General features: G+C 43.4%; 1 protein-coding gene across 4 annotated transcripts in view; it reads right to left on the reverse strand.

Annotated features, from left to right (window-relative positions):
- Nucleotides 1-23,840, reverse strand: part of SLCO2B1 (solute carrier organic anion transporter family member 2B1) — a 62,704-nt gene that overhangs the window by 26,915 nt on the left and 11,949 nt on the right. For 3 of the 4 annotated variants that reach the window (XM_081860397.1, XM_081860396.1, XM_081860399.1), the window contains 2 exons: nt 3,479-3,548; nt 2,678-2,770 (listed from right to left, as the gene is read on the reverse strand). In XM_081860397.1, the coding sequence (XP_081716523.1) occupies nt 2,678-2,746 (69 nt within the window). In that variant the 5' untranslated portion in view covers nt 2,747-2,770; nt 3,479-3,548. The remainder of the gene's footprint in view (nt 1-2,677; nt 2,771-3,478; nt 3,549-23,840) is intronic. The other variant, XM_081860398.1, reaches the window with a different exon arrangement.

Raw genomic sequence — 23,840 nt, forward strand, 5'->3', positions numbered from 1 at the left:
AATCCGTTCCGCGATTCTCTTCGTCTAGCGGTTTTTTCGTCTTGCGAAGCAAGCCCATTGACAGCTTAGCGGATTAGCGCTATTAGCGGTCTAGCGGCTTTTAGCGATCAGCTGAGAGGCGGCTTATCAGCGGAACAGCTGATAAGCGGCTTAGCGGCTTAGGAAAGGGGGGGGAGCGAAAAAACCCGCGGGAACTCGCAAGACTTTTTCGCCTTGCGAAGCAACCCCATAGAGAAATTCGTTTAGCGAAGCGCCTCCAAAACAGAAAACCCTTTCGTCTAGCGGGTTTTCCGTCTTGCGAGGCGTTCGTCTTGCGGGGCACCACTGTAAATACAAGATGGGAACCTGCATGTGTGATAGTCACACTAATGTTACATATTGACGCTGCCTTTCAAAATGGTGGTGCTTTTCTGCTGTCACACACCAAGTCTCAACAATCAAGGGTGGCTCCCTACAAACATCACTTTAGATACCCTCTTAAAGTTAGAAGATGATTTGACACAGACTTTAAAACCTGTGTGCATGGCTTTTAAAAAAAATGATCAGAGGTGTTTTAATTTCATGCCACTTATCTTGTGGGCTTTTAAACTGTTGCGAGCCACTAATCTGGAAGACTTAAAAACAGCCAGGTTATCGAACACTCAATTAAGTGCCATTATCATTGGATTTGTTTTGTTGCAACTTGAAATAATGGCAGGATGTGTGTGTGTCATTAACAAGGAACCATAATCGACTGGGGGAACCCTCATATGGTGACTTGAGTGGGGCTGCACAAAGGCCTCATCCTCAGCATGGGGAGGGTCCCACCAGAATGATCTACTCAGTGGTAGGCCCAGATGTCTGGCAATTCCCTGATGGTGACTGAGTCAGCAGGGTGGGGTGCGAGATAGCAGCCAGCAGTGGCACTGCCCGAGAGTAGGATCCTTGCCCTATGCCATACACACCTCTACTATCATTATAATAAATGAAAATGGTGCCAGACTGAAATATCCCTGAATATATAGGGAAACAATATCTGGGATACAGCAATGTCTGTATCCCAGACACAAGGAGGGCAATTAAGGGCAAAACAAATAGAGACACCTTCCAAGAAATGTGGACCCCTTTCTTTAACTATATTAATGACCAAAATCAAGACCTTCTTATACCAAATGCTGGATATTCTCAGCGGAGAGGTGATGTTAAGTAATATGTTTGAATGTTGAATGTGCAAGTGTATGTTTAGGGACAATGGATAAAACAAACACCATTAGCTATACTGCTGGATAAGTGTTTAATGGTTATTGTATTTGATTAAAAACCAATTGTTTAAAAAGAAAATGGTGGCGATGTTTAACCCATTCCTTAGCTCAGTGCGTTCATTGCTCACTCGCTGCACATGGCGCAAAATGTGGAAAGTTTTGAATACCAAGTGGAAACTAATTATAATCACTGCAAACTGAATAACATTTTCTCCACAGTTTGCCCCCACACCCCAGTTTAAAGAAAAGGGGAAGCAGGGAGCCAACCCCGGGGTGTTTTACATTTTTACACATGCAACGAACATCTATTTTTAAAAGTCCACTATCTTGGAAGCAGCAGCTTCCAACCTGCTTGGAATGTTTTTGCTCACAAAGGCAAAGATAAGAGTTCCTGGGGTTGCAGCCAGCTTGCCGGAACAGCCAAGCTTCCTCTCTGACACAGGAAAGGGTCAGGTGGGCAGATGGCTTTGAAGTGCCTAGAAGCAAGTTCTGGATTCAAGTGCAAGAGAGGCACTGAAGGTCAAGTGAGCCAGCAGGTAACAGATGTGCTCTGAGAGCTCAGGCACAAAAAGGCCACAGCGTGAGCTGCTTATTCTCATTTTGAGCTCTTCTGGAAGTTTGAGAAGAAACTTAAAACATGCCATGCGAAGCTGCCTCATGCTGCACCAGACTGATGTTTTGCCTAGTCTTCCCCCAAGCTGGTACCCTCCAGTTGTTCTGTACTTACAACTCCCACCACCCCCAGCCAGCCTGGCTGTGCTTTCATCAGTCATAGCACCATGCAGATGTGCAGGTTGGGGTTGACAGATGTAGTGCAAAACCTCTGGAGGGTACCTGCGTGGGGAAGGCCGACTGAACCCAATATTGCTTTCTCTGACTGAAAGCAGCTTTCCAGGGGCCCCAGCAGGAATCCTTTCCAGTCCTACCTCCTGAAATCCTTTCAAGCCTGCAATTCTGGGGACTGGTCACCAAACCAGTCATGAAGTTAAATGTGCTGTTTGAAATTGTGTGCATCATTTAAAAATGTTTTTGAAAACACAAAACTATAACCAGCAGACATCCTACAGGAGGGGGTTGGTTAACCTTGCCCTGGCATGCTATGGTTCTAATGAAAATCACATTATTATTATTTTTTAAAAAAATTAAATTAAATTTTACATAATGTACTGTATTTCCATTTAAACATATCAGTCACCTTTATATTTAGGATTCTCAGAATCCCTTGACTTCCCTTCACCCTTTGCTGATTTCCATTGTGCATCCCTTTTTATTCAGATTATCTTTTCTAAAAACTTTTGCAGGATTAGAACAATACACCCCTTCAAAGCTGCCATTTGGAAGCACCCACTGGCAGAAAGGAAACTGCACTTCAGTGTACTTTTCTTCCTTGGAGCTCTGATCGGGCAGAAGGGATTAATCTGGCTCCTGGTACTTACTTTGATAGTGAAAAATGAGCCTGCATGAGATATTCGTTTGAAGAGACGACTGCCCCCTTCGTCTGGCATTTTTTAAATGTGTGCTTTGTGTCTCTGCAAAAGAGAAATCAGGCTGTTAAACGCTGTACCTAAGTTTCTCCACCTGGTTTAGCACAGCATGACATTGTTCAGAGGGAGACTGTAAGCATCAACAGGACTCATGGGCAATCACAACAAACATATTTGTCAATAAGAACGAGCCCATTAATTGCTGGGGGTTATGGGGTGCTTTAGGGACGTGGGTGGCGCTGTGGGTTAAACCACAGTGCCTTGGGCTTGCCAATCAGAATGTCAGCAGTTCGAATCCCCGCGATGGGGTGAGCTCCCGTTCCTCGGTCCCTGCTCCTGCCAACCTAGCAGTTCAAAAGCACGTCAAAGTGCAACTAGATAAATAGGTACCGCTCCGGCAGGAAGGTAAATGGCATTTCCGTGCGCTGCTCTGGTTCGCCAGAAGCGGCTTAGTCCTGCTGGCCACATGACCCAGAAGCTGTACGCCGGCTCCCTCGGCCAATAAAGTGATATGAGTGCCGCAACCCCAGAGTCGTCTGCGACTGGACGTAATGGTCAGGGGTCTCTTTACCTTTACCTAAGGGGTGCTTGTCCCGCTGGGAATACTCACTGTTTACTGCTGAATCGGGGGGGGGGGGGGGAAACTCATGAATTAGTTTTTCTGTGGATTGATGCTTGTTCCAATTCAGCAGTATACAGTGGGTTTTCCCTGGGAAAGTGGCAGAACAAACACAAAACCACTCAGAGACATACCTAGAAAGCAAAGGAGAAATGGAAGACCTCTCGGATCCGTGCATGGGACAAGCAGAAGTGTGGCCAAGCCCTAAGTTAAAAAAAAAAAATGGCAGTGGGCTTTGGTTAAACATGCTAGCATGTAACATTCACTTTCCCCTAAGCACACCAAACTCCACCATGCACAGAGAACCTGGAAAGAGACAAATCACATTTCTATAAAAGTGTTCAGCAGCAGAGTACTCGAATCTCAATAGTTTCTATCCATTACTATTGAGTAATAGTTCTAGTACCGGAACCGCCTTGCCTCTGAGTACCAAATGCTGGGAACCATGAGTATGGAAAGTGATGTTGTGGTCATGCCCTGCTTGCAGAGTTGCTATAGGTATCTGGTTTGTGACGATGAAGGACGTGCCTGGACCAGCTACACTTCGAGTGGGTGGAGACTAGTCTTACGCTTGTCCAAGAGACACTGAAGCCTCACAGAGACCCTGAGCAACTGGCTCTCATTGCATCTCTCAGTCCTCAGGGATGAATTACAGACCCTCCAAGTGTCCCAATTTCCCAGGGACAGTCCCAGATTTACAGAAGCCGTCCTGGTTTCTGATTTGATCCCAAAATGTCCCACTTTTCCTTGGAAGGGACACCTCTATTTTCATCAGAGAAATGTTGGAAGGTGTGGAATTAAATGAGGACAGAGGAATTTGTTCCAGCACTTGTGGGTCAGGCCACACACCCCACACACCCAGTTGTAGAACGACAGTGGCAATTTCCTTATCCACCAATACAGACTCACATGTGTTAAGGTGTCATGGAAAAATCAATGCTGTTGATAATCACAGTTGCAAGAACTCTGAAGCCCATGAAGAATGCTGTTTTATTTCTATAAGGACATCATCCGAAGCACTAATGTGAATGTGGAAGGAGGAATATTTGATATATTATACTTCATTATTTCTCTATAATTCTCTTTGCCCCCTAAGAATGAGGAAAATTGAGAGGCTAATGCAATTTGATCACATTTCTGCTGTCAGGCTTGATCTTGTCAAGACAAGCAGAGCTGGATTAAACCATGATGCTTCTGTAACTCTTAGCAGAGAGAAAATGAGCACAAGGCATCAATCCAAGAACACACGCTGTATGGCATCAGCTGACACTTGTATATAGTTTTCATCAACTCCTGAATAGCGAGCTGTGGCTCTTTCAAACCTATTCAATTATAGGAGAAATCCAGAAGAGGGACTGAAATGGAAATGGCTTTAACTAATCACTCCACTTCCCCACAAACTACTGCCTGCAGTCATATGAGCCTATGAAGCTGCCCTTTTACACCGTGTCAGTCCATCAGCCTTCTTTTAGTGTTATTCATTAAATTTGCATCCCCTCTTTCTACCAAAAGCTGAAAGCAGCATACGTGGTTCTTCTCTTAGCCTGACAAGCATGTAAGGTGGGTTGGTCTAAGACTACGCCCAAGTCACCTATGAACTTCATGACTGAGTGGGAATTTGAACCCGGGCCTAGCCAGTTCCAGCCCAACACCTTAACCACTACACAATGCTATGTCCTCGCTTGGAGTGCTTTGTGCAGTTCTGGCTACTGCACCCCACAATGGACAACACAGAGGCTGAGTCTACCTAGCACAATGTTGACCAGCCTTGTCAACCATTCAGTCACCAGAGCTACCAAAAATGACAGACCTTTTCTCTGACAGTAGGTCTGCGTGTATATACATACTTTGCCACTGGGAGAAAGTTCCCCAAGGACTGCCCTGCAGTGTCAAAACAGCAAGCAACTCCGACTTGTTAATGTAATTAAATTGACTGTGCAAGTATCAACAAATTACTCACATGAAGCTAATTAAAAAGGGAGAGAATGTTCACATTGAAGCTTAATTACCTAGATGTTTGTACATAAATCGCTTTGCAACGCTCAGATGGCGAATGCTCTACACAGCACTGCAAATTTATCTTGCCTGTAATTTCTGGCTTCTCCTCAAGAACTGAACATAAATCTTGAGAGATTGTTCAGATCCTTTCAAAGAAGCAAGAACCGTAGCTTCGCTCTGAGTGCAGCGTCCCACTATCCCCTTTCCTGCAGCAACTGCGTGACAACAGCTCAGCTGTAATGACAGAGAGGAAGTAGGAGCTGGGCTGTCTATTCCTATAAAGCTTTGAAGGATTTGGGAGCAAAATACAGTGATGCCCCGCAAGATGAAAAACTCGCTAGACGAAAAACTCGCTAGACGAAAGAGTTTTCCGTTTTTTGAGGTGCTTCGCAAGACGAATTTCCCTATGGGCTTGCGAGTTTTTCCCTCCCCCCCCCTTTTTCTAAGCCGCTAAGCCGCTAATAGCTGCTAAGCCGCTAAGCTGCTAATAGCCGCTAAGACGCTAATAGCCGCTAAGACGCTAGGGCGCTAATAGCTGCTAAGACGCTAATAGCGCTAATCCGCTAATCCGCTAATAGCCGTGCTTCGCAAGACGAAGAGACTCGCGGAACGAATTAATTTCGTCTTGCAAGGCACCACTGTAATGCCTTCTTCTTCATAAGTCTGCTATCCCACAGTATTCTTCACTGGCGGTCTTGCTCCACATCCCACTGCCATCCAAAGACCAGTTTCCTGGGATACAGGAAAGGACATTTTCAGGCACATCACCCAGATAGTGGAAGTCACTTGGTCCCTTCCCTGTTGGATTTTCACTGTTTTGTAAACCATCCCTAGTAGATGGCTCCATAGCCTACTTCAACACCTGCAGTTTTACAGACAGCCCACCACCATCTCCCTAGGTCACTGGGTTCCACTGTCAGACTGCTCTTGCCATCAAGAGCTTTCTCCTAATGTTCAGGTGAAATCTCTCCTCCCATATCCTTACACTTACACCCTCTGGACAACAGAAAACAAGTCTTTGCCCTCTTCTATGCAACAACCCTGCTTTTTTGGCCCTCTCAGTCTTCTCTTCTCCAGCTTATACCCAGTTCTTTCAACCTTTCCTCAAAGAATCATATAATTGTAGAGCTGTAACCATGAGGGCCATCTAGCCCAACCCATCTGCAATGCAGGATTCTTTTGCCCAACATGGGGCTCAAATCCATGACCCTGAGATTAAGGCTAGATCTATACAGATATATTTTAAAAAAACAAACCGCTATTAAAAACTCTATATGAAGAAAAGACGTTCCCAGGCAATCTGCCATTGACTTTGGATTCTCCTCTACAGCGCCAACCGGTGTCACATTTTTAGAACACGTTTTTAACATTACAAATTGACCTGTGTTGCTGAGTCCGAAGAGACCCATGCTCTACTGACTGAGCTATCCCTGCTCTTTGGACTTGCTTTCCACATCCATTGCCATCTTAGTTCCCCTCATCTGAATTCACTCCAACTTTTCTATACTCTTTTTAGGGTGACACCCAGAACTGGACACAACCTCTGGATGAGGTTATAAAATGGAATATAGTAGAGCCGATACTTCGAAACCGTGGTTCTGTGAACAAATCCTCCTCTTCTTTGGTGATCACTCGCAGCCGAGTAAGATTGTCTTCCATAGACACGGTTTTAACAATGAGTCCGTAAGTGACTGTGGAGGCCAATTCTGGACCCACACGTCTTTCCACAGTGGGGACCTAGGTTTCCGGGCAGGAGTTGATCATGGTGTGGATTTGCCAAGCATGCCTTACTCTTAGCACATTTCTCCCTTGCATCCCGAGTTTGAGTGTCTTCAAAGCCCATGACACCTTTGTCAGCATCACCCCTGAGCCAGTGTCACCAACTGGACTCATGCACTTCAACCCCGACTGGGCTAGGCGAGCTGGGTAGCACTTCCAGAGACCACCTTTTACACAGGAACAGGTCAAAGTGCTGTGGACTCACAGCTTAGAGTTGTGAGCACTGGATTCACTTCCACAATACAGTCGTTGCACAGCAGAGTATAGCAGAGTCTAGCAGTGTATAAACAACTCAGAGAGCAGCTCTGTAGAATATCTTCTTTTATTCTATAACTACAACTATAATACAAAACTATATACAGAGCTAAATAGGTCTAAGCATAAATGAATGCTGCATTGAGTGTCTGCAGCTGCTCTTAGCAGCAACCTTATCTCTACACACGATCTCTAACACTCAGTCTCTCTCTCTCTCTGACACACTGACTGACTTGGTGCTGGAGCTGAATAAGTAGAAAGCAGAACACTGCTCCTCCTCTCTGGAGAATCAGCAGACTCGTCAGGAGATTCTTGGATATGGGAGGGGTGAAATCTCCTCAACCTTTGGTCAAAGCTGTTCTCAAAATCACATTCTCTCTCTCTTCATCACAATGCTGACACATGTTCAGTTGAAACTGACTGCCTCCCCAACAACCTTTTTACATATGCTACTCTCCAGTCAGTTGCTTGCTATGCCTGTGCACCTCCTTTTGCGGTTTTGGCTCAAATGCAGAACTTTGCTCTTGTCTGTGTTGCCCACTTGCTGTGTCTTGAACTGGTCGTCTTGAAAGACCCTGTGAGTCCACTAGTTAATTTCTGAAGCCTATTTCTGTAGAATTGCTTTTACTGGAGCAGTACAGTGGTACCTTGGGTTACAGACGCTTCAGGTTACAGACTCCGCTAACCCAGATATAGTACCTCAGGTTAAGAACTTTGCTTCAGGATGAGCACAGAAATTGCGCACTGGCGGCGCGGCAGCAGTGGGAGGCCCCATTAGCTAAAGTGGTGCTTCAGGTTAAGCACAGTTTCAGGTTAAGAACGGACCTCCAGAACGAATTAAGTTCTTAAGCCGAGGTACCACGGTATTTGGATAGCAAAATGTTGATTTGATTGTAGTATAGAGTTCACATAGCCCTGGATAAAGGACTAAATACTGCAATGCTCAAAAGGACTTGCCTCACTTTGGAAATGTAATCAGGAAGAAACTCTCACAGTGGGAGACATCAAAATGGCAGCAACGGCTGGGTCATTCCTTTCAAATGAAGACACTGACCCTATTACAGAGACCTTTCAAGCGGACAAAGTTTCTAAGAGACGTTGAAAACTGTTTACTTATCACACGCTTTGAAGTCAACTGGAGCTCCGGGAAATAAAGTTCAACTGCCATAAAAGTTAGTGGGACTTTCCACATTTTTGATAGGGGTTACGGTAGCAAAGAAAGTTACATTTAAAAAAAACATGAAAGGGCAATCAAATTTAACTTCTCAGAAGTGTTCTATAGAACAAGGTTTCCTTGTTTAAGGACAAAAGTGAGTGGTTTCCTCTTTGCAATCACTGAAGCCAACGACTCTGTGATAAGCAAAGCACCCATTGTTTGTTCTTTATGGGAAGAACATAACTTGCATCTCAGTCATGCAACATATACTTCAACACATAATTAACAAAGTTACAGAGTTTCAATTATTTGTTTGGCCATGGAGCATAACAGTGACAAATCTGCAGTTTAAATTATTTGTTTGGCCACGGAGTGTAACAGCAATTAACAATCAAAGTCAAAATAACAAATAAATAATGAAGTTTCAAGGATGTAAAATTCCAGCATTTCAGACATGGGTTTCACACTCCACCTCAGTCACCATTTCATTTATTCAGATAGCAAAAACACATTTTAGAGAATGCATGTAAATTTCATTCATCCGCAAATATCAAAATGCACTGGATGCTTGTTTGCTATTGCCAGAGCAAAGGTAGCTAGTTGCTTGCTGCATTGCCAACTTGTTTATCACTAGGGAACAGGAATTTGTTTCCCCCCCCGGTAAATTAGACCAATATTCACGACCTTTGCAGAGATGAGAAATTTTGCATATACACTGTCAAAAACAGGACAATCAAATAAATAGTGTGGAACATCCTCAAGGACTCCCTGTGTGAATTATATGGGATTTGTCAGCACTTCCCATATCAGAATCCTGAAGGCATTCATAATTCATACATAGATTTCATTGCCACAGTTGAACATAACTGGTAGGTGCGGGTGGGTATGTGGATGTGTGCATGGGTGTGGAGGGGTTTAGGGGAGGGGTAGCACCTCTGGTGAGGGGCACATCGTACTTCTTCTGGGGTAGTTGGTCCACCTTTGGTGCCCACTCAGCTCTCATCTGTGGCTCCTAGAAGCTGTCCACATGTGACAGGGGCCACACCCCAGGAGCAGCTTCAACTGGCCAGCTAAACCAGGTGATGGCTCTCAAAACCTTGGTAAGTTAGGGACTCCCCTGCATGCAAAGACAGGTTCTGGCAGATTGAGTGGATGAGACCAAGAGTGGGTCAAACAGTCAAGAAGGCAGTTTCTGCACATGCTGTAATGTAGAGGAAAATGATGGGCAGATGGGGCTTGTTAACCTAGGAAGGCAGCCCATCTAGGAGAAGAAATACAGTGGTACCTCGGGTTAAGTACTTAGTTCGTTCCGGAGGTCCGTACTTAACCTGAAACTGTTCTTAACCTGAAGCACCACTTTAGCTAATGGGGCCTCCTGCTGCTGCCGCGCCTCCAGAGCACTATTTCTGTTCTCATCCTGAAGCAAAGTTCTTAACCTGAAGCACTATTTCTGGGTTAGCGGAGTCTGTAACCTGAAGCGTCCGTAACCTGAAGGGTATGTAGTCCGAGGTACCACTGTACTCTGGTCCTAAACAGGGCCAGATTGAGGTTTGGTGAGGCCCTAAGCTACTGAAGGTAATGGGGCCCTTTATATGTCCAGCTGTCCATTGTCAACAACAAGTTTTCACTGTTTCTTGTGTTGAATATATGCTATATGGTAATTTATGGACCTAATGGGTATCTAAAGCCATTTGTACAGGTTGCCATACAACCAGTCCATGCAGAATGTAGGCACCCTATATATAGAAATGAGCCAACCAGTGATATTTTAGGGAGCAGGCTAGCAGGCAGGGCCCATTGCTTACATCACAGGAGCCTACACAACACAAAACACTGTTGCTGTCTGTAGGTTTTATTTTATTTGTTTTTTATCTTATATTTCGGAAATGTACATCCAGGGGTTCTTTTCCTTTAAATATTTTGGGGGGCCCCAAGTGAGTGGAGCCCTAAGCTATAGCTTGTTTAGCTTATACGTAAATCTGGCACTGGTCCTAAACTTTTGCTAGCTTGTGGCTATACTTACTCGTGAGAAACGCTTTGGGAGCAAACCCCAAGGAAAAATCCACACCCACTGCCTTGTGGGACATGTGCTGATGTGCTCTGAGGAAATCAATTTTAGGTGCCAAGTGTTTAGGATGCAACTCCGCCCACTGCCCCTTGTGAGATACTTGAGACTAGCTTCTAGCCCAGCCCAACAGTTTGCCCAAGGCCTCCGAAGGAGGGAAGGGCATTCGCTATCACCCATCCATTCTCCCAGCCTCCATGCTTCTCCTTTGGGCTTCCCCTCCTTTTCTCTAAAATTAAAGAATGACGTATTCAACCTAAGAGGCAAAAAAAATTGTTTCATATGAGTCAGGGCACCTCAGAGCACAGCAAAACACATTTGTAATGTGTGGCTCAGTCCTGAAAAATGTAAAGCAATAATCTCTACTCTTGTACAGAGTATATTACACTAGAGTAATCATAATCAGTCTCTTATGTCTGAGGTTAGGGAGAAAATACACAGAGCCCAACCCTTTCATTTTAGAATTTCACTGACCAACAAACAAAAAGCAAGCAAGAAATCATAACAGCAGTATTTTCCTCCAGTCTGCCTTCAAGATATTCTGAATTTACGCTGGGGGTGGACTGGAAATACTCTGCAATTGCACGTGGATCAGGTCAACCTGCCCAAAGGCTGCTGCAGCTTCTACAAGCAATCTAAACTATAGGAAGGAAGCCAGTTCAACAGATTATCTGTGATCCAGACAGCTCCATCAATTAATGAAGCCACCTTTTGTGAAACATATAGTACAACTTGCTCTTGGGTGCTGCTATTAACTGGGGAAAGGAGAAATGACTCCTTTTAAGAACTCTGGATAAAATATATTGTGAAGAAATTCATCTCAATGGCACAATGGCTCAGTGCAGACAACAGCAGTGAATAGCTACACTACAAATCAGGGGAAAGGTTATGGTACCTTTTACTGGCATAGGAAAGAAAAGTAATTGATTTAAAACTGTTTTAACTCAGTTAATGCACCTTGAATCCAGGATCCTTTAACCACACAGTTCAATAAGCCCCTGGGTCAATTCAACCTCAGAAGTGGTGATTTCTGAACTGGATGTAGTTGTGCTTATTCCATGACTGAGAGATGAGTCTGGATGTGGGCTGATCTGAACTCTGGTCCCATGGGTCCCAATCCAAAACTTTTTTTTTACACTAAACCGCAATATTACACAATAAGCCCTGGAGAACTGCAAAGAACTAATTGCCAGTGACTGTGATCCTCAAGCCACTTCCTCCACAGGGAGACCCATTTGCCACTAACCGGACTGCTGCAGGAGCTGCAAACTGTAGTGCAATTTTCAGAAGCTGCCAGCTTAATCTACGACGTTTGCTCTGCCATGTGATTTCAGCGACATCTGGATGAATGATAGGGCAGGCACTCTGTACTGTTTGTGGCAGAAATATTGTGCAGCTCCTGCAAAACAATTTGTTCATCTGCTGGTGCCATAATTAATTCATGTCACAAATGGGTGCCCTCCTAGCATTATTTAATAGGATGCAGAAAATGCTAATTAATTATGTATAGATGCTGTTTTACACACACACACACACACACTTTTCTTGACAGTGGAACTTTAGTCTGAGTGTGAACAGTGAAAGCAGGTGATGTCGAGTGAGGCGCTCTGTGGTATGTTTCATGTTATGGAATAAGCACATTTTGATCTTAACCACAGATCACAGTCCACTTGTTTCGGAATTTTAAGAAATATTATAGAAGAAGAAATCTAGGCCATCCCCTTTCATTTGAGGGCAGAGCTCCTACTTGAGAAAATTTTAGACTCCAGGAATGTGCTTGCTGGCATACTCAGACCTTACTGGCCAATCCTATGTATATTTGGTCTGCTTTCAAAAGAGCTTACTTTCAATTATTTGCACATTTGCTCCCTCCTATGATTCACAGATGAATCTAGGGACATGCTTGTGTAGGACCTGAATTTTGATACCATGAATTGCTGCCCAAGACACATATGCTATTATACACATTAGGGAAGGGTTTTGCTGAGTGCCGGAGCATTTCATTTGCATGCTGAAGAGCTACTGGGCTCAGTATCCTGCAACTCGTGTTATGGATTGGGAAAAACTCCTGTATGAAACCCTGGAGAGCCATTGCCAGTTACTGCAGGTAATACTAAGGTTGGAGGGCTAAAGGAAGATTTGATCGATATGAGGCAGATTTGATCGACTGCTCAAAATATTCCTCAGCAGCTGCAGAATGCAAAACAGCCGGCTAGACCCTGTGTGATGCCATTTCACATACCGTAGCTGCTGCAGAATATATTGAACTGTTGATTACATATCGTAGAGTAACTCTATTTTTCAGGCATATCTCGTAACAACAATAAAGAATAAACAAATACAGCAGGTGAGAAGGGCTTTCCACAAAAGGAACATAGGAAGCTGCATTGCTGTTGTTTAGTCGTTTAGTCATGTCTGACTCTTTGTGACCCCCTGGACCAGAGCACACCAGGAACTCCTGTCTTCCACTGCCTCCCACAGTTTGGTCAAACTCATGTTGGTAGCTTCAAGAACACTGTCCAACCATCTCGTCCTCTGCTGTCCCCTTCTCCTTGTGCCCTTCATCTTTCCCAACATCAGGGAGTCTTCTCTTCTCATGAGGTGGCCAAAGTATTGGAGCCTCAGCTTCAGGATCTGTCCTTCTAGTGAGCACTCAGGGCTGATTTCCTTCAGAATGGAGAGGTTTGATCTTCTTGCAGTCCATGGGACTCTCAAGAGTCTCCTCCAGCACCAGAATTCAATCAGTTGTTCCATATCGAGTTCTAACTGTAGCTTCTTGTCCCACATAGAGATTTCTCAGGAGACAGATGAGGTGATCAAGCACTCCCATTTCTTTAAGAACTTGCCATAGTTTGCTGTGGTCGACACAGTCAAATGCTTTTGCGTTGTCAATGAAGCAGAAGTAGGTGTTTTTCTGGAAGCTTCTAGCTTTCTCCATAATCCAGCACACATTTGCAATTTGGTCTCTGGTTCCTCTGCCCCTTCGAAATCCAGCTTGCACTTCTAGGAGTTCTCGGTCCACATACTGCTTAAGCCTGCCTTGTAGAATTTTAAGCATAACCTTGCTAGTGTGTGAAATGAGCGCAATTGTGCAGTAGCTGGAGCATTTTTTGGCACTGCCCTTCTTTGGGATTGGGAAATCCCAAATCCTCTGGCCACTGCTAAACCCTGCATGGTACTTTGCAGTGCAATCTTATACATGTCTAGACTACCGCAATGCACTCTCTGCGGGGCTGCCCTTGAAGATGGTCCAGAAACTGCAGCTAGTGTAGAATACTAAGTCTAATGGGACTATGTGTCACTGATACTCACAGCACTACACTGGCTCCCATTGAGCTACTGTGTCCAGTTCAAGATATTAGGACCAGCGCACAAAGCTCTATACAGTATTCAGATTAAAATTCAGTTGGACTTACTCTCAGGTAAGCATATCTAAGATTACAGCATTAGGGTTCATGCACATTTTTTAAAAAATTAAATTTTATTTAACAAGATTTGTATATCACTTTTTTAAAAACCCTCTAAGGAGTTTATATAAAATGGTATAAAATAGTCATTAAAAATAGCATCAAAAAGAAGCTTTAAAACAGATTCACTATAGATGCATCCATCCCCCATGCAGAGAATTAACTTCTAGAGACTCTGGCAGGGATACTAAACCCTGAAGAATGACAATGTTAGCAAATTACTGCTAGTTGAATTTCAACATGGCCTTTCCTTGGAGACAGAAATAGGAGCAGTGATTGTGATTTACCGGAGTTGGGTAACAGAAAACAAGGGCTGTCCTTGGCAAAGAGAGACAGCAGAGTGGCAGCCAAACATAAGACTGTAGCCAAATAAAATAATAATAATTTTTCAATTGAATTGTGTTATCTGGCACTTTGTATGCTTTTGTAATGTTGTGAACTACCATCAGCCAAAATATTTCATGCTCCAGGGAGACCTACAGAGCAAATTTGACATTTGTTAAAATTTCAAAATAATTGAAGGTGATACTGATGGTGGTGGACAGGCTGCCTTTCAGGGAAGCTTGTCTGCCATTAGTGATCTTCTCAATTGAAGAGCTCTTGGTAACCAGAATTTGATTAAACCACAGTCCTAGTTGCTGTTTGTCTCTAATGAGGAACATTCCTAGTTTTGCAAAATTGACTACAGTTGTGCTCCCTGCTCCACAGACCACCATTATCTCCCTAGTCCTTAAATCATCATCTCTCCTTATGAGGGCAATAATTTACTTTACTAGTTGACAGTTTCTGGAATATTGGATGAAAGGTAACTGAGAACCAGGAAGAATGATTTCCCACAAACTCCAAGGGCTCATTGCCCATTACATAAAAACAAAATACAGTGGTACCTCGGGTTACAGACGCTTCAGGTTACAGACTCTGCTAACCCAGAAATAGTACCTCGGGTTAAGAACTTTGCTTCAGGTTGAGAACAGAAATTGTGTGGCGGCGGCGCTGCAACAGCGGGAGGCCCCATTAGCTAAAGTGGTACCTCAGGTTAAGAACAGTTTCAGGTGAAGAATGGACCTCCAGAACGAATTAAGTTCTTAACCCGAGGTACCCCTGTATATGTATCTTTGTAAACAAAAGCGCTAAAAACAGATTTTTGCCATTCAGATATTGCAAAGAACATTACTAAATCTTCTGGCAAAACAGCAAGCAGCCTTTACGAATATGCGTCTAGGTTAACATCCAATATAGATTAGCAGTGAGTGATACCGACGACCAGAAATAGGAAACATAAATAATAAAAGAAGAAAATTTTGCATTATATATGGAATATCAAATCAATTATAATTAGGCATGTGCAGCAAGGAAAAATAAAAAAAAGAAGTAGCTTGTCTGTCTAGTCTAGCAGCCTGTTCTCTCAGTAGCCAACCAGGCGCCCCCAAAATAAATCTGAAAGCAGGAACTAAGTGTAACAGCAACTGCTCTTCAGGGCCATACTTCCTCCAGCACTGAAGAAAGCATTCATGTTCTTAATAGAACAGAAAGCTTCCCTAATACAAACTGGAGTTCTTGTTACAAAAGGAAGCATTTTCAGGAACATTCAGGAACAGAATAATTATCCATTTCACAAGCTCCTGGGATAATTGGCTACAAACCAGGTTCCTTCATAGGAACTCTGAAACGGAAGAAAATGTCTACAGTATAGTGTTGTCATTTTCTAAAAGTAGAGGAAACTGTATAGACAGCTGCCCTCTAACTGCTGACACAGCTGTTGTTATCACCACAGCCTGAGTTTAGCAAAATCAGTGCTGGAGGTTTTGCTGTATTTGCTAATTTGTGCTTTCTCTGACATGTAATCACTTTGCCCTCCTCTGGGGGCTGGTGGTCATTTTGCTGAGGCCATTGTACAAATGTTTGAGGGCACAGAATTACATAAATATCTGCTATTCTCAGCTCTACCCAAAGCCCTTTGCATTTCCCTTGAAAGTCCCCTTTTCTCCTGTTTACCTTATGTGGCTTGAGGAGTTATTTGGAGAAAGGTTAGGGTGCACACAGAGCAGCAGCCTGAGCAGCGCCAGAGTGGAAATCAACATTTGGGTTGGACATGAGTGCCACAGCAGTGCTCTGCTCCCATGTGGTTCCCAGCATCTGGTATTCAGAGTAGGGATAGGTCAACCTGTCAATTTTGGTTTCTCTTAGTTTCTAAGATTTCCAACCTTAGGTTTAGTTCTCCATAACAGTATGTGAATACATTTTTGTAAAAGTCCTCATGAAAATTAATCAGCATTTTGGTGCTAATTTCTAATATAATAATATAATTTATACACATTTTTGAATGAAATTTTACTTAATTAAAAAAACCATATTTGCAAAGCAACTTCAATAAAATGCTTTTGGTATGTTATTTTCACTAATATATGCATTTCTATGCACACTTTACTTGGGTATATGCATTTCTGTATACATTATTCAGCTGGAGAACAGGACTGCAAAATTCAGAATAATTGTGGATTTAGAAGAATGGTTGTGCCATTCACATATTGTTCTGAAAAGTGAAAATTAGGTAGGCTCACCTTTAAATGCCCCAAACCCCACCAGCTCTTGAGTACATTGGTGTCTCTGTCATTTGCCAGACCTATCATCTAGCCCATGGGTAGGCAAACTAAGGCCTGGGGGCCAGATCCGGCCAGATCGCTTTCTAATTCCGGCCCACGAACTGTCCAGGAATCAGTGTGTTTTTACATGAGTAGAATGTGTCCTTTTATTTAAAATGCATCTCTGGGTTATTTGTGGGGCATAGGAATTCATTCATATTTTTTTCCAAAATATAGTCCAGCCCCCCACAAGGTCTGAGGGACAGTGGACCAGCCCCCTGCTGAAAAAGTTTGCTGACCCCTGCTGAGTCTGGGCTGAAGACTGTGTTGGCACAGCAGCTGTCATGCCTCGTTCTAAATGCATTTCCAGACAAAGCAGGTGAGAACACATGTGCTTTTTAATAAAGATCAATAAAGATCTTAATAAAGATCAATAAAAGTTATGGAATGGATATCAGCCATAACAATCCTTACAAAGTTTCCAATAATAGAGGCAAGGTGAATCAATAACCCAGCTCAGTAGAAGGTAGATTCCGTAGAAGGTCCCTTTTGGTTATGCCTTTTGGAAACTTGGTGGAACTTCTGAAAGCAAAGATTAGAGAAGGGAAGGGCCATATAATGCAGTGGCAAAGCATCTCCTTCGCAGGCAGAAAGTCCCAGGTTCAGTACCCCAAGGTAGGTCTGGGAAAGACTCCTTGCTGAAAACCTGGAGAGCCTCTGCCAGTCAGTGTAGACAATACTGAACTAGATGGACCAATGGTCTGACTTAGTATAAGGCACCTTCCTATGTTCCTTCCTATGTAGATTTTAGTCCAATAGTTACCGAATGAGGGCGGGGGGTGGTTCTATCCTTTTCACTCCAGGTGAGTTCTGTAAGGTAGAACAAATGGGAATGTTAAAAACAGATCTATTAATGTTTTGGGGGTGTCAGACTAGATAGGACAGAGCAGTTGAAGAAACATTCCCTGAAAGTCTACACAGACTGAAAAGATATGCTTGCGAGATCTCTTGCATATGGACAGCAAAGAAACCCAAGCCACAAACAGCTTTAAAAGGCGCTATAAAGAAAAGCCAGTTAGATTTACCAGTTTTACCAGTTAGTTTACTTGGGTTTAGTTTTCATTGTATCTTATGTTGAAAACTCTCAATAAAATTAATTAAAAATAATAATAAAGAAAAGCCATTTAAGGCAGATTAGAGACCTAGAAAGACCTCCAAAGAAGGACTTGTTTTCTGCTTGGGAAGTGGGGCTCTTCAGTTAAGAACCAGGAAATTGAATAGCATTCTGTCTGATACTTACAATTGCTTTTCACCGTCTTACAGCTGCCTCAGCCAGCAGTTTATGGCTGGATGTTCACTTTAGCCCCAGTTAGAACAGGATCTCCGCACTGCCTTTCTTCCCCTTAAAAGTACGCAGAGCCAGTTCCCTCCCATTTGCCAGCAACATTTTGGAACCGAACTCAGAGAGGTGGAGTTAGTAGGCTATACTAGTTTATTTGGTTGTAAACCACAGCACTGAAGCAACCACCGTGAACTCTGTAGGGCTGTCCTTTAGCAGCAGCTTGGTGAGAAGAAAGCGCTCCTCAAATTCAGGCTTATGTGCCAGCCATAATTTGTGGCCACCGCTGTCTCCTTCCCCGCACCCTACCTCACAAGTCCTCTGGTTTGCTGGACAATTTGGCAGATGGGAAGGAGCACCCTCCATATCACACTGAGCTTTGAAACAGGTGGAAGCAGCCCAAGTCTCAGTGCAAGAATCTTCTGCCTGCTCCAAAGCCTGGCACAATTTGAGAGGGCCCCCTCCAGAGCCCGGGGAGGGGAAAGGATCCCCTCATTGCACTGAGCGGGCAACAAGGGCACTTGGTCCCTGGAAATTTGGCAAATGGATACATGGGCATCCCTAAGTACAGTGAGAAGACATTAGCAGGTGATGCTATTGATCTCTATGCTGAGAAATTAGCTTCAGTGGCTGATTTCTGCACATCCAGAAGCTGTTAAAGGCAAGAGAGCAGGCAAGGCAGGCTTTCCTGCTCAGTTTTGGATCTGTGCCCACACTCAAGGACTCCTCATTCCCCTCACAGCCTTTATGTTTAAAGGCTTTTCTTGTCTTGTCACTCTGTCGCAAGGGCTCAAGACAGACCTTGTTCCCCTTTATTTTTCACACCATGAACGTGTGAAGCAGATTAGGACAAGTCGAAACAGCATGCCCAAGGTCACCTGGCAAGCTTCACTGCAAAGCTCAGATTGAACCAGCGCCTCCACTGTCACAGCCAGTAGTTCCTCCACCCACCCACCATCGCTCAGCAAAAGAAGCAGAAGCTGATCTTTGCAGTTAGTCACTCCAGGAGAAAGAAACGAATAAACTATATTGGTTTGCTTGTGACTCCATCCCATAATTCACTCCCACAGCTCATTTTATGGTTCTAAATTTTGACAGCAGCTTCCACAGCTAGCAATGTTGGGTTTGAACTTACAATATGCTGATGACACTCAGCTTTGTCTCGTGTGTGTGTGTGTGTTTACTCAAAGATATACAGAAATACAAACCCATTACAAAGTATCTTTTTATAATACACTGAAATAAAACAGCTACTTAATCTTAAAAAGAACAAGGGCAGGAAGAATTCAAAAAAGGGGAAAAGACAGACCTAAAGAGAGAGAAAGCAAAAGAAGAGAAAGAGAGAGGAAAGATAAAGGGAAGATAAAAGGACTTCTGGGTCTCTGTCCTGCAGCTAATTAATTAAGATCCTGCCATTCTATCTTCTATAAACCAGTATTTTTTCAATCTTTAAATCCAGATATTACAAGTTCATTTTCTCTCTCACACAAAAAGTCTATAAGAAATTTCCAGCATTTTATTGCGAAAGTCTCCCAATAAATATATTTATTTGTTATTTATATTTATTTGTTATAAATATATTTTTGTTTGCAGTTTTGACTGATTTACAATTTTTTAACAGCAATTTCTCATAATACAATGCATTCTGTGTTATTTTCACTATCTCCATTTTATACACACTGTCCCCTAATATATATGGTTTCATACACCGTGTTTGGTTGGAGAACTGCATTGCAAAATTCAGATATATGCAAATATTGCGGGATAGCTGTGTTTCAGTTCTCATATTGTTCCTGAAAGTGCATACAGTATTTGATAGATGTGACGAGCCCTGCTCCCATTCCTAGTCAAGACAAGAGCTGGGAGCATCCAACATAGATTGGGATAGCATCTTAATAGAGCAACAGCAGTGGAAAAGGTTAGATACCAACTAACCATGGTGCAAGATGGAGAGTTAGGTACAGGACAGGCGCCAAGTTGACAAGCAACAGCAGGGGCTCACAGCTTAAAAGGAGGGCTTTGGAGGTGGTGGTGGTGCTAGCAAATGCTTACTTACAGTTAAGGCCCTTTTAAAGGAAGGACATGACTTGATTAACTGTCATGAATGTGGACTCTGGTCATTGAACCTTTAAGAGCAACCAGCCACATTTGCCATAATACAAAAGTGCTGTTTACAACTACATGCATATGTCACCTGCATAAATATGGAGAACCGAATTTAAGATTGGAAACTTGGAAAAATGAGAGAGACAACCAAAACTGACAGATCTTTCCATCCCTAGTCTTGGCCTAGCTTTGGCCCTGATTCCAAATCTCTCCTTCCTCCACTCGAGCATTCTCAGCTGTTAGCACCTGTTTACCCTGAGAGATCCTGCAAGGATTTTAGCCTCTGCAGCCACAATTATTAAGAGATCAACAGACTGGAAGCCTTAGGTTAGATTCTGGAAAAGAGACAAAATGACAATCTTGAATTGCACAACTCCGAGGTTCAACGAAGTGGATCTAAACAAGCCACAGTTTGGTTCCTGCAAAAGTCAAGCTCATCGCCTCGCCTTCCTTTTTTCAGGTCAAAAGCACTCAAGACACTTTCGATTCTTCTTCCTTAGCAGCGCTTCACTAGACTCCTGCTGACTCCCTAGCTTCTTGTTTCTGAGCATTAACACACCTACTAGCAGCAGATTCTTCCCCTTCCCTTCTTAAGGAGTCTGCAGGGTAGAGGAGTGGATGGCTGCCCTGTTGCTTTCTGCTGGAACACGCCGTTCTGCTCTTCATTCACAGCCTCTGGAGGAGGCTTTCTGAGCTTCCCAAGATTAGAAGTGCCTAATCAGGGGAGAAATAGCAAACGAGTAAAAAAGCAACAGCAGCAGCTTTTTATATCCTAACAGGAACTGGAGTTTGTTCCTAAACTTTGGAGAGTTGAATAATTTGGATCTTATTCTGAATATAAGACCTTTCTAAACATTACCTGCACCTGGGAGCTTTATTTATCAGACAAAAAGCCTCACACAGCTATATCTGAAAGCAGACAATTTTGCCTAAAATGGTCTGTGCCATTTTAGAAAGGGAGAAAGGGTATAATCTTCCATGTAACAGCCCTTAGGATATTTGAAGATGGCTATCATATCTCCTCTCAGTCTCTTTTCCAGGCTAAACATACCCAGCTCCCTCAACTGTTCCTCATAAGGCTTGGTTTCCAGATTGTCGTTCCTCATTGATTGTCTTGGTCCCCGTCCTCTGCACACATTCCAGCTTGTCAATATTCTTCTTAAATTGTAGCACCCAGAACTGGACACAGTATTCCAGGTGTGGTCTGACCAAGGCAGAATAGAGTGGTACTATTAATTCTGTTGATACAGCCTAGAATAGTCTTAGCTTTTCTTTCTTCCTTTTTGATGCTGCGTCACACTGTTGACTCATGTTAAGCCTGTGGTCTACTAAGATCCCTTGATCCTTTTCACATGTGCTGATACCAGGTGCCCGCCCCCCAGCTTATATTTGTGCATCTGGTTATTCCTGCCTAAATGCAGAACCTTACATTTGTCCCTATTTTTTTCCAGCTTCAAACATATTTTTTATTAAAGGTTTCTTGGTTTACAAAAGTATGTGCAATGTCTCTTTTTTCAAGTTACATTTTCTACAGATCAGTTTCATTTCTTGAGACATTAGTGTTACATTAGGAAGAAAAGGTGGAAAGAGGTGGAGGGGGGCATGGTGAGTGGCGTTGGGTGGCAAAGCTTCTATTCTACTTAATGTATGGGTGGGGTTTTGTGTCAACGTCACTTGTGCAGGTTCTCGCTACTATTCGCTTGTGTTACTTTGGTGGTGAGAGAGGTTGGGGTTGGCCTAGGGTGTGGTTGTTTGTTTGTGATTGGCTGTGGTGAACTTTGTTTCCATGTGTGAGTGGGGTGGGTGGGTGTTTTTGTATCAGGTTAGCCATATTGATTCATATGCTGTTGGCAGATTCTTGTCATTGTCTTGTTGGGCTGTGTATGTGATATAGGGGAGCCATACCGGGGTGAAGGCGTCTTCTTCTATTTGTCTCCGTGTCACATTCAGTTTATTGGTTAGTTTTTCTAATAAGGCTGTTTCCTATACTGTTTGATATCATTGATACATGCTTACTGCTGACAAGTCTCTCCAGTGTCTGGCTATGATGTTTCTGTTCCTATTGAAATTCATTTTGTTAGTTTGGGCCCAATTCTCCAATTTGTTCAGGTCATCTTGGATTCCAATTCTGTCTTCTTTCCATGTGCTCTGGCACTCATCATGGTCCTCCCTGCACCAATAACGGTTTAGTCATGCTGGCCACATGACTAAGAAAACCATCTGTGGACAAACGCCGGCTCCCTTGGCCTGAAAGCAAGATGAGCGGCCCTTAGTGGCCTTTGATTGGACTTAACCGTCCAGGGGTCCTTTACCTTTGTACCTTTTTTACCATCCACAGATTTGATGAGTATCCACTCAATACCTTCATCCAAATCATTTATAAAGACGTTGAACAACAGGCACAGGACACAACCTTGCACCACCCCACTTGCCACTTTTTTCTAGGATGATGAGGAACCATTCATGAGCACTTGGGGGGTTTGGTCAGATAACCAGCTACAAATCCACCTAACAGCTACATTGTCTAGCCCACATTTTAGCAGCTTCTCCATGAGAACATTGCCATGAATGGTCACCCACAGACACATAAGCAAAGCCATGCAGGATCAGTCCAGTATTCTGTTTCTCATGGTAGCCAGGCAGATGCCCTTGGCAAACCCATAAGAAGGACAAACCCATAAGCAGTTGCTTCCTGGCAACTGGGGTAACAAATTTGATAAATTGTTGACAAGTGGGATGCACGCAGAGACCAGGAGGCCCCCAGTTTGTGTCTCAGCTGACCCTGACAGGTAATTCCACCCAGTTCCAAGTGAGAAAAGGGGAAATCCTGTTTGGAAAAGAGAACAAATCCTTGCAACTGCTTGCGTGTCTCAGCCTTTGCTGAGGCGCTAAGCTACACACACTAGGACAAGTTAGGTTTGTTGGACTTGTCTGTGCAATTTGCTGCAAAACCTCATACTGAATAGCAGAGCAGAACAATGCTTTAAGAGGCTATAAAAACAAAATTATAATAGCAAATCAATCCTCCCAAGCAATCTCGCCCACAGGCTACGAACAGAGTACAATAGAAACACTAAAAGACATTGAATGCAACGCTGTGGTTGTATCTGCTGTGGTTCATCACTAGAATTTGCACTTGACTGGGAGAAATTCACATTAATGTTCTCCAACCAAACTAAATGATTAAAATATGGCTGGCAGGCATATCATTCCACCTGGGATTCCTGCAGGTGCAGTGCTTCCCATCAGCCTAAGTAAGATTTCAATGACCATCCACTATATTTTCTCATTATTTCTCTGTCCTGCTTCCTGCAGTCTGCTTAGGGAGAGATTGTGCAACCTTATTTGATGGGCCAGGAAGGACAGAGATATAGAGGATAAAGCATTTTGGGAAAGGTCACAAAAGTGATAATGAATTCACCAGAGGGCGAGTGTTACAAACTGCACCAAAAACAAAAGGGAAGCCTCCTAAATCAAAACAAGAAACAATGAGTTGAAATGAAGAGCAGTGCTTCTGCCAGGACAAAAGAAAATTAAAACGAAAAATGTTGCAGGAGAAAGAACTGCAGGCTCAGAGAGCACTCCTCGGTTTTTATTTTCACGAATGCTGCCACCTAAAGACCAGGAGTCACATTTACAACTCTACAGTTGAGAGATGCCGGGGGGGGGAACCTACAGCAAATACCGGTAGGCTCAGATAATCTGCTTCATTCAAGAGTGTTTGGACTTGAACTGCTACCACCATCTAG

Source organism: Podarcis erhardii (genome assembly GCF_964252035.2).
Source record: "Podarcis erhardii genome assembly, chromosome: 4".
Taxonomy (NCBI): Eukaryota; Metazoa; Chordata; class Lepidosauria; order Squamata; family Lacertidae; genus Podarcis; species Podarcis erhardii.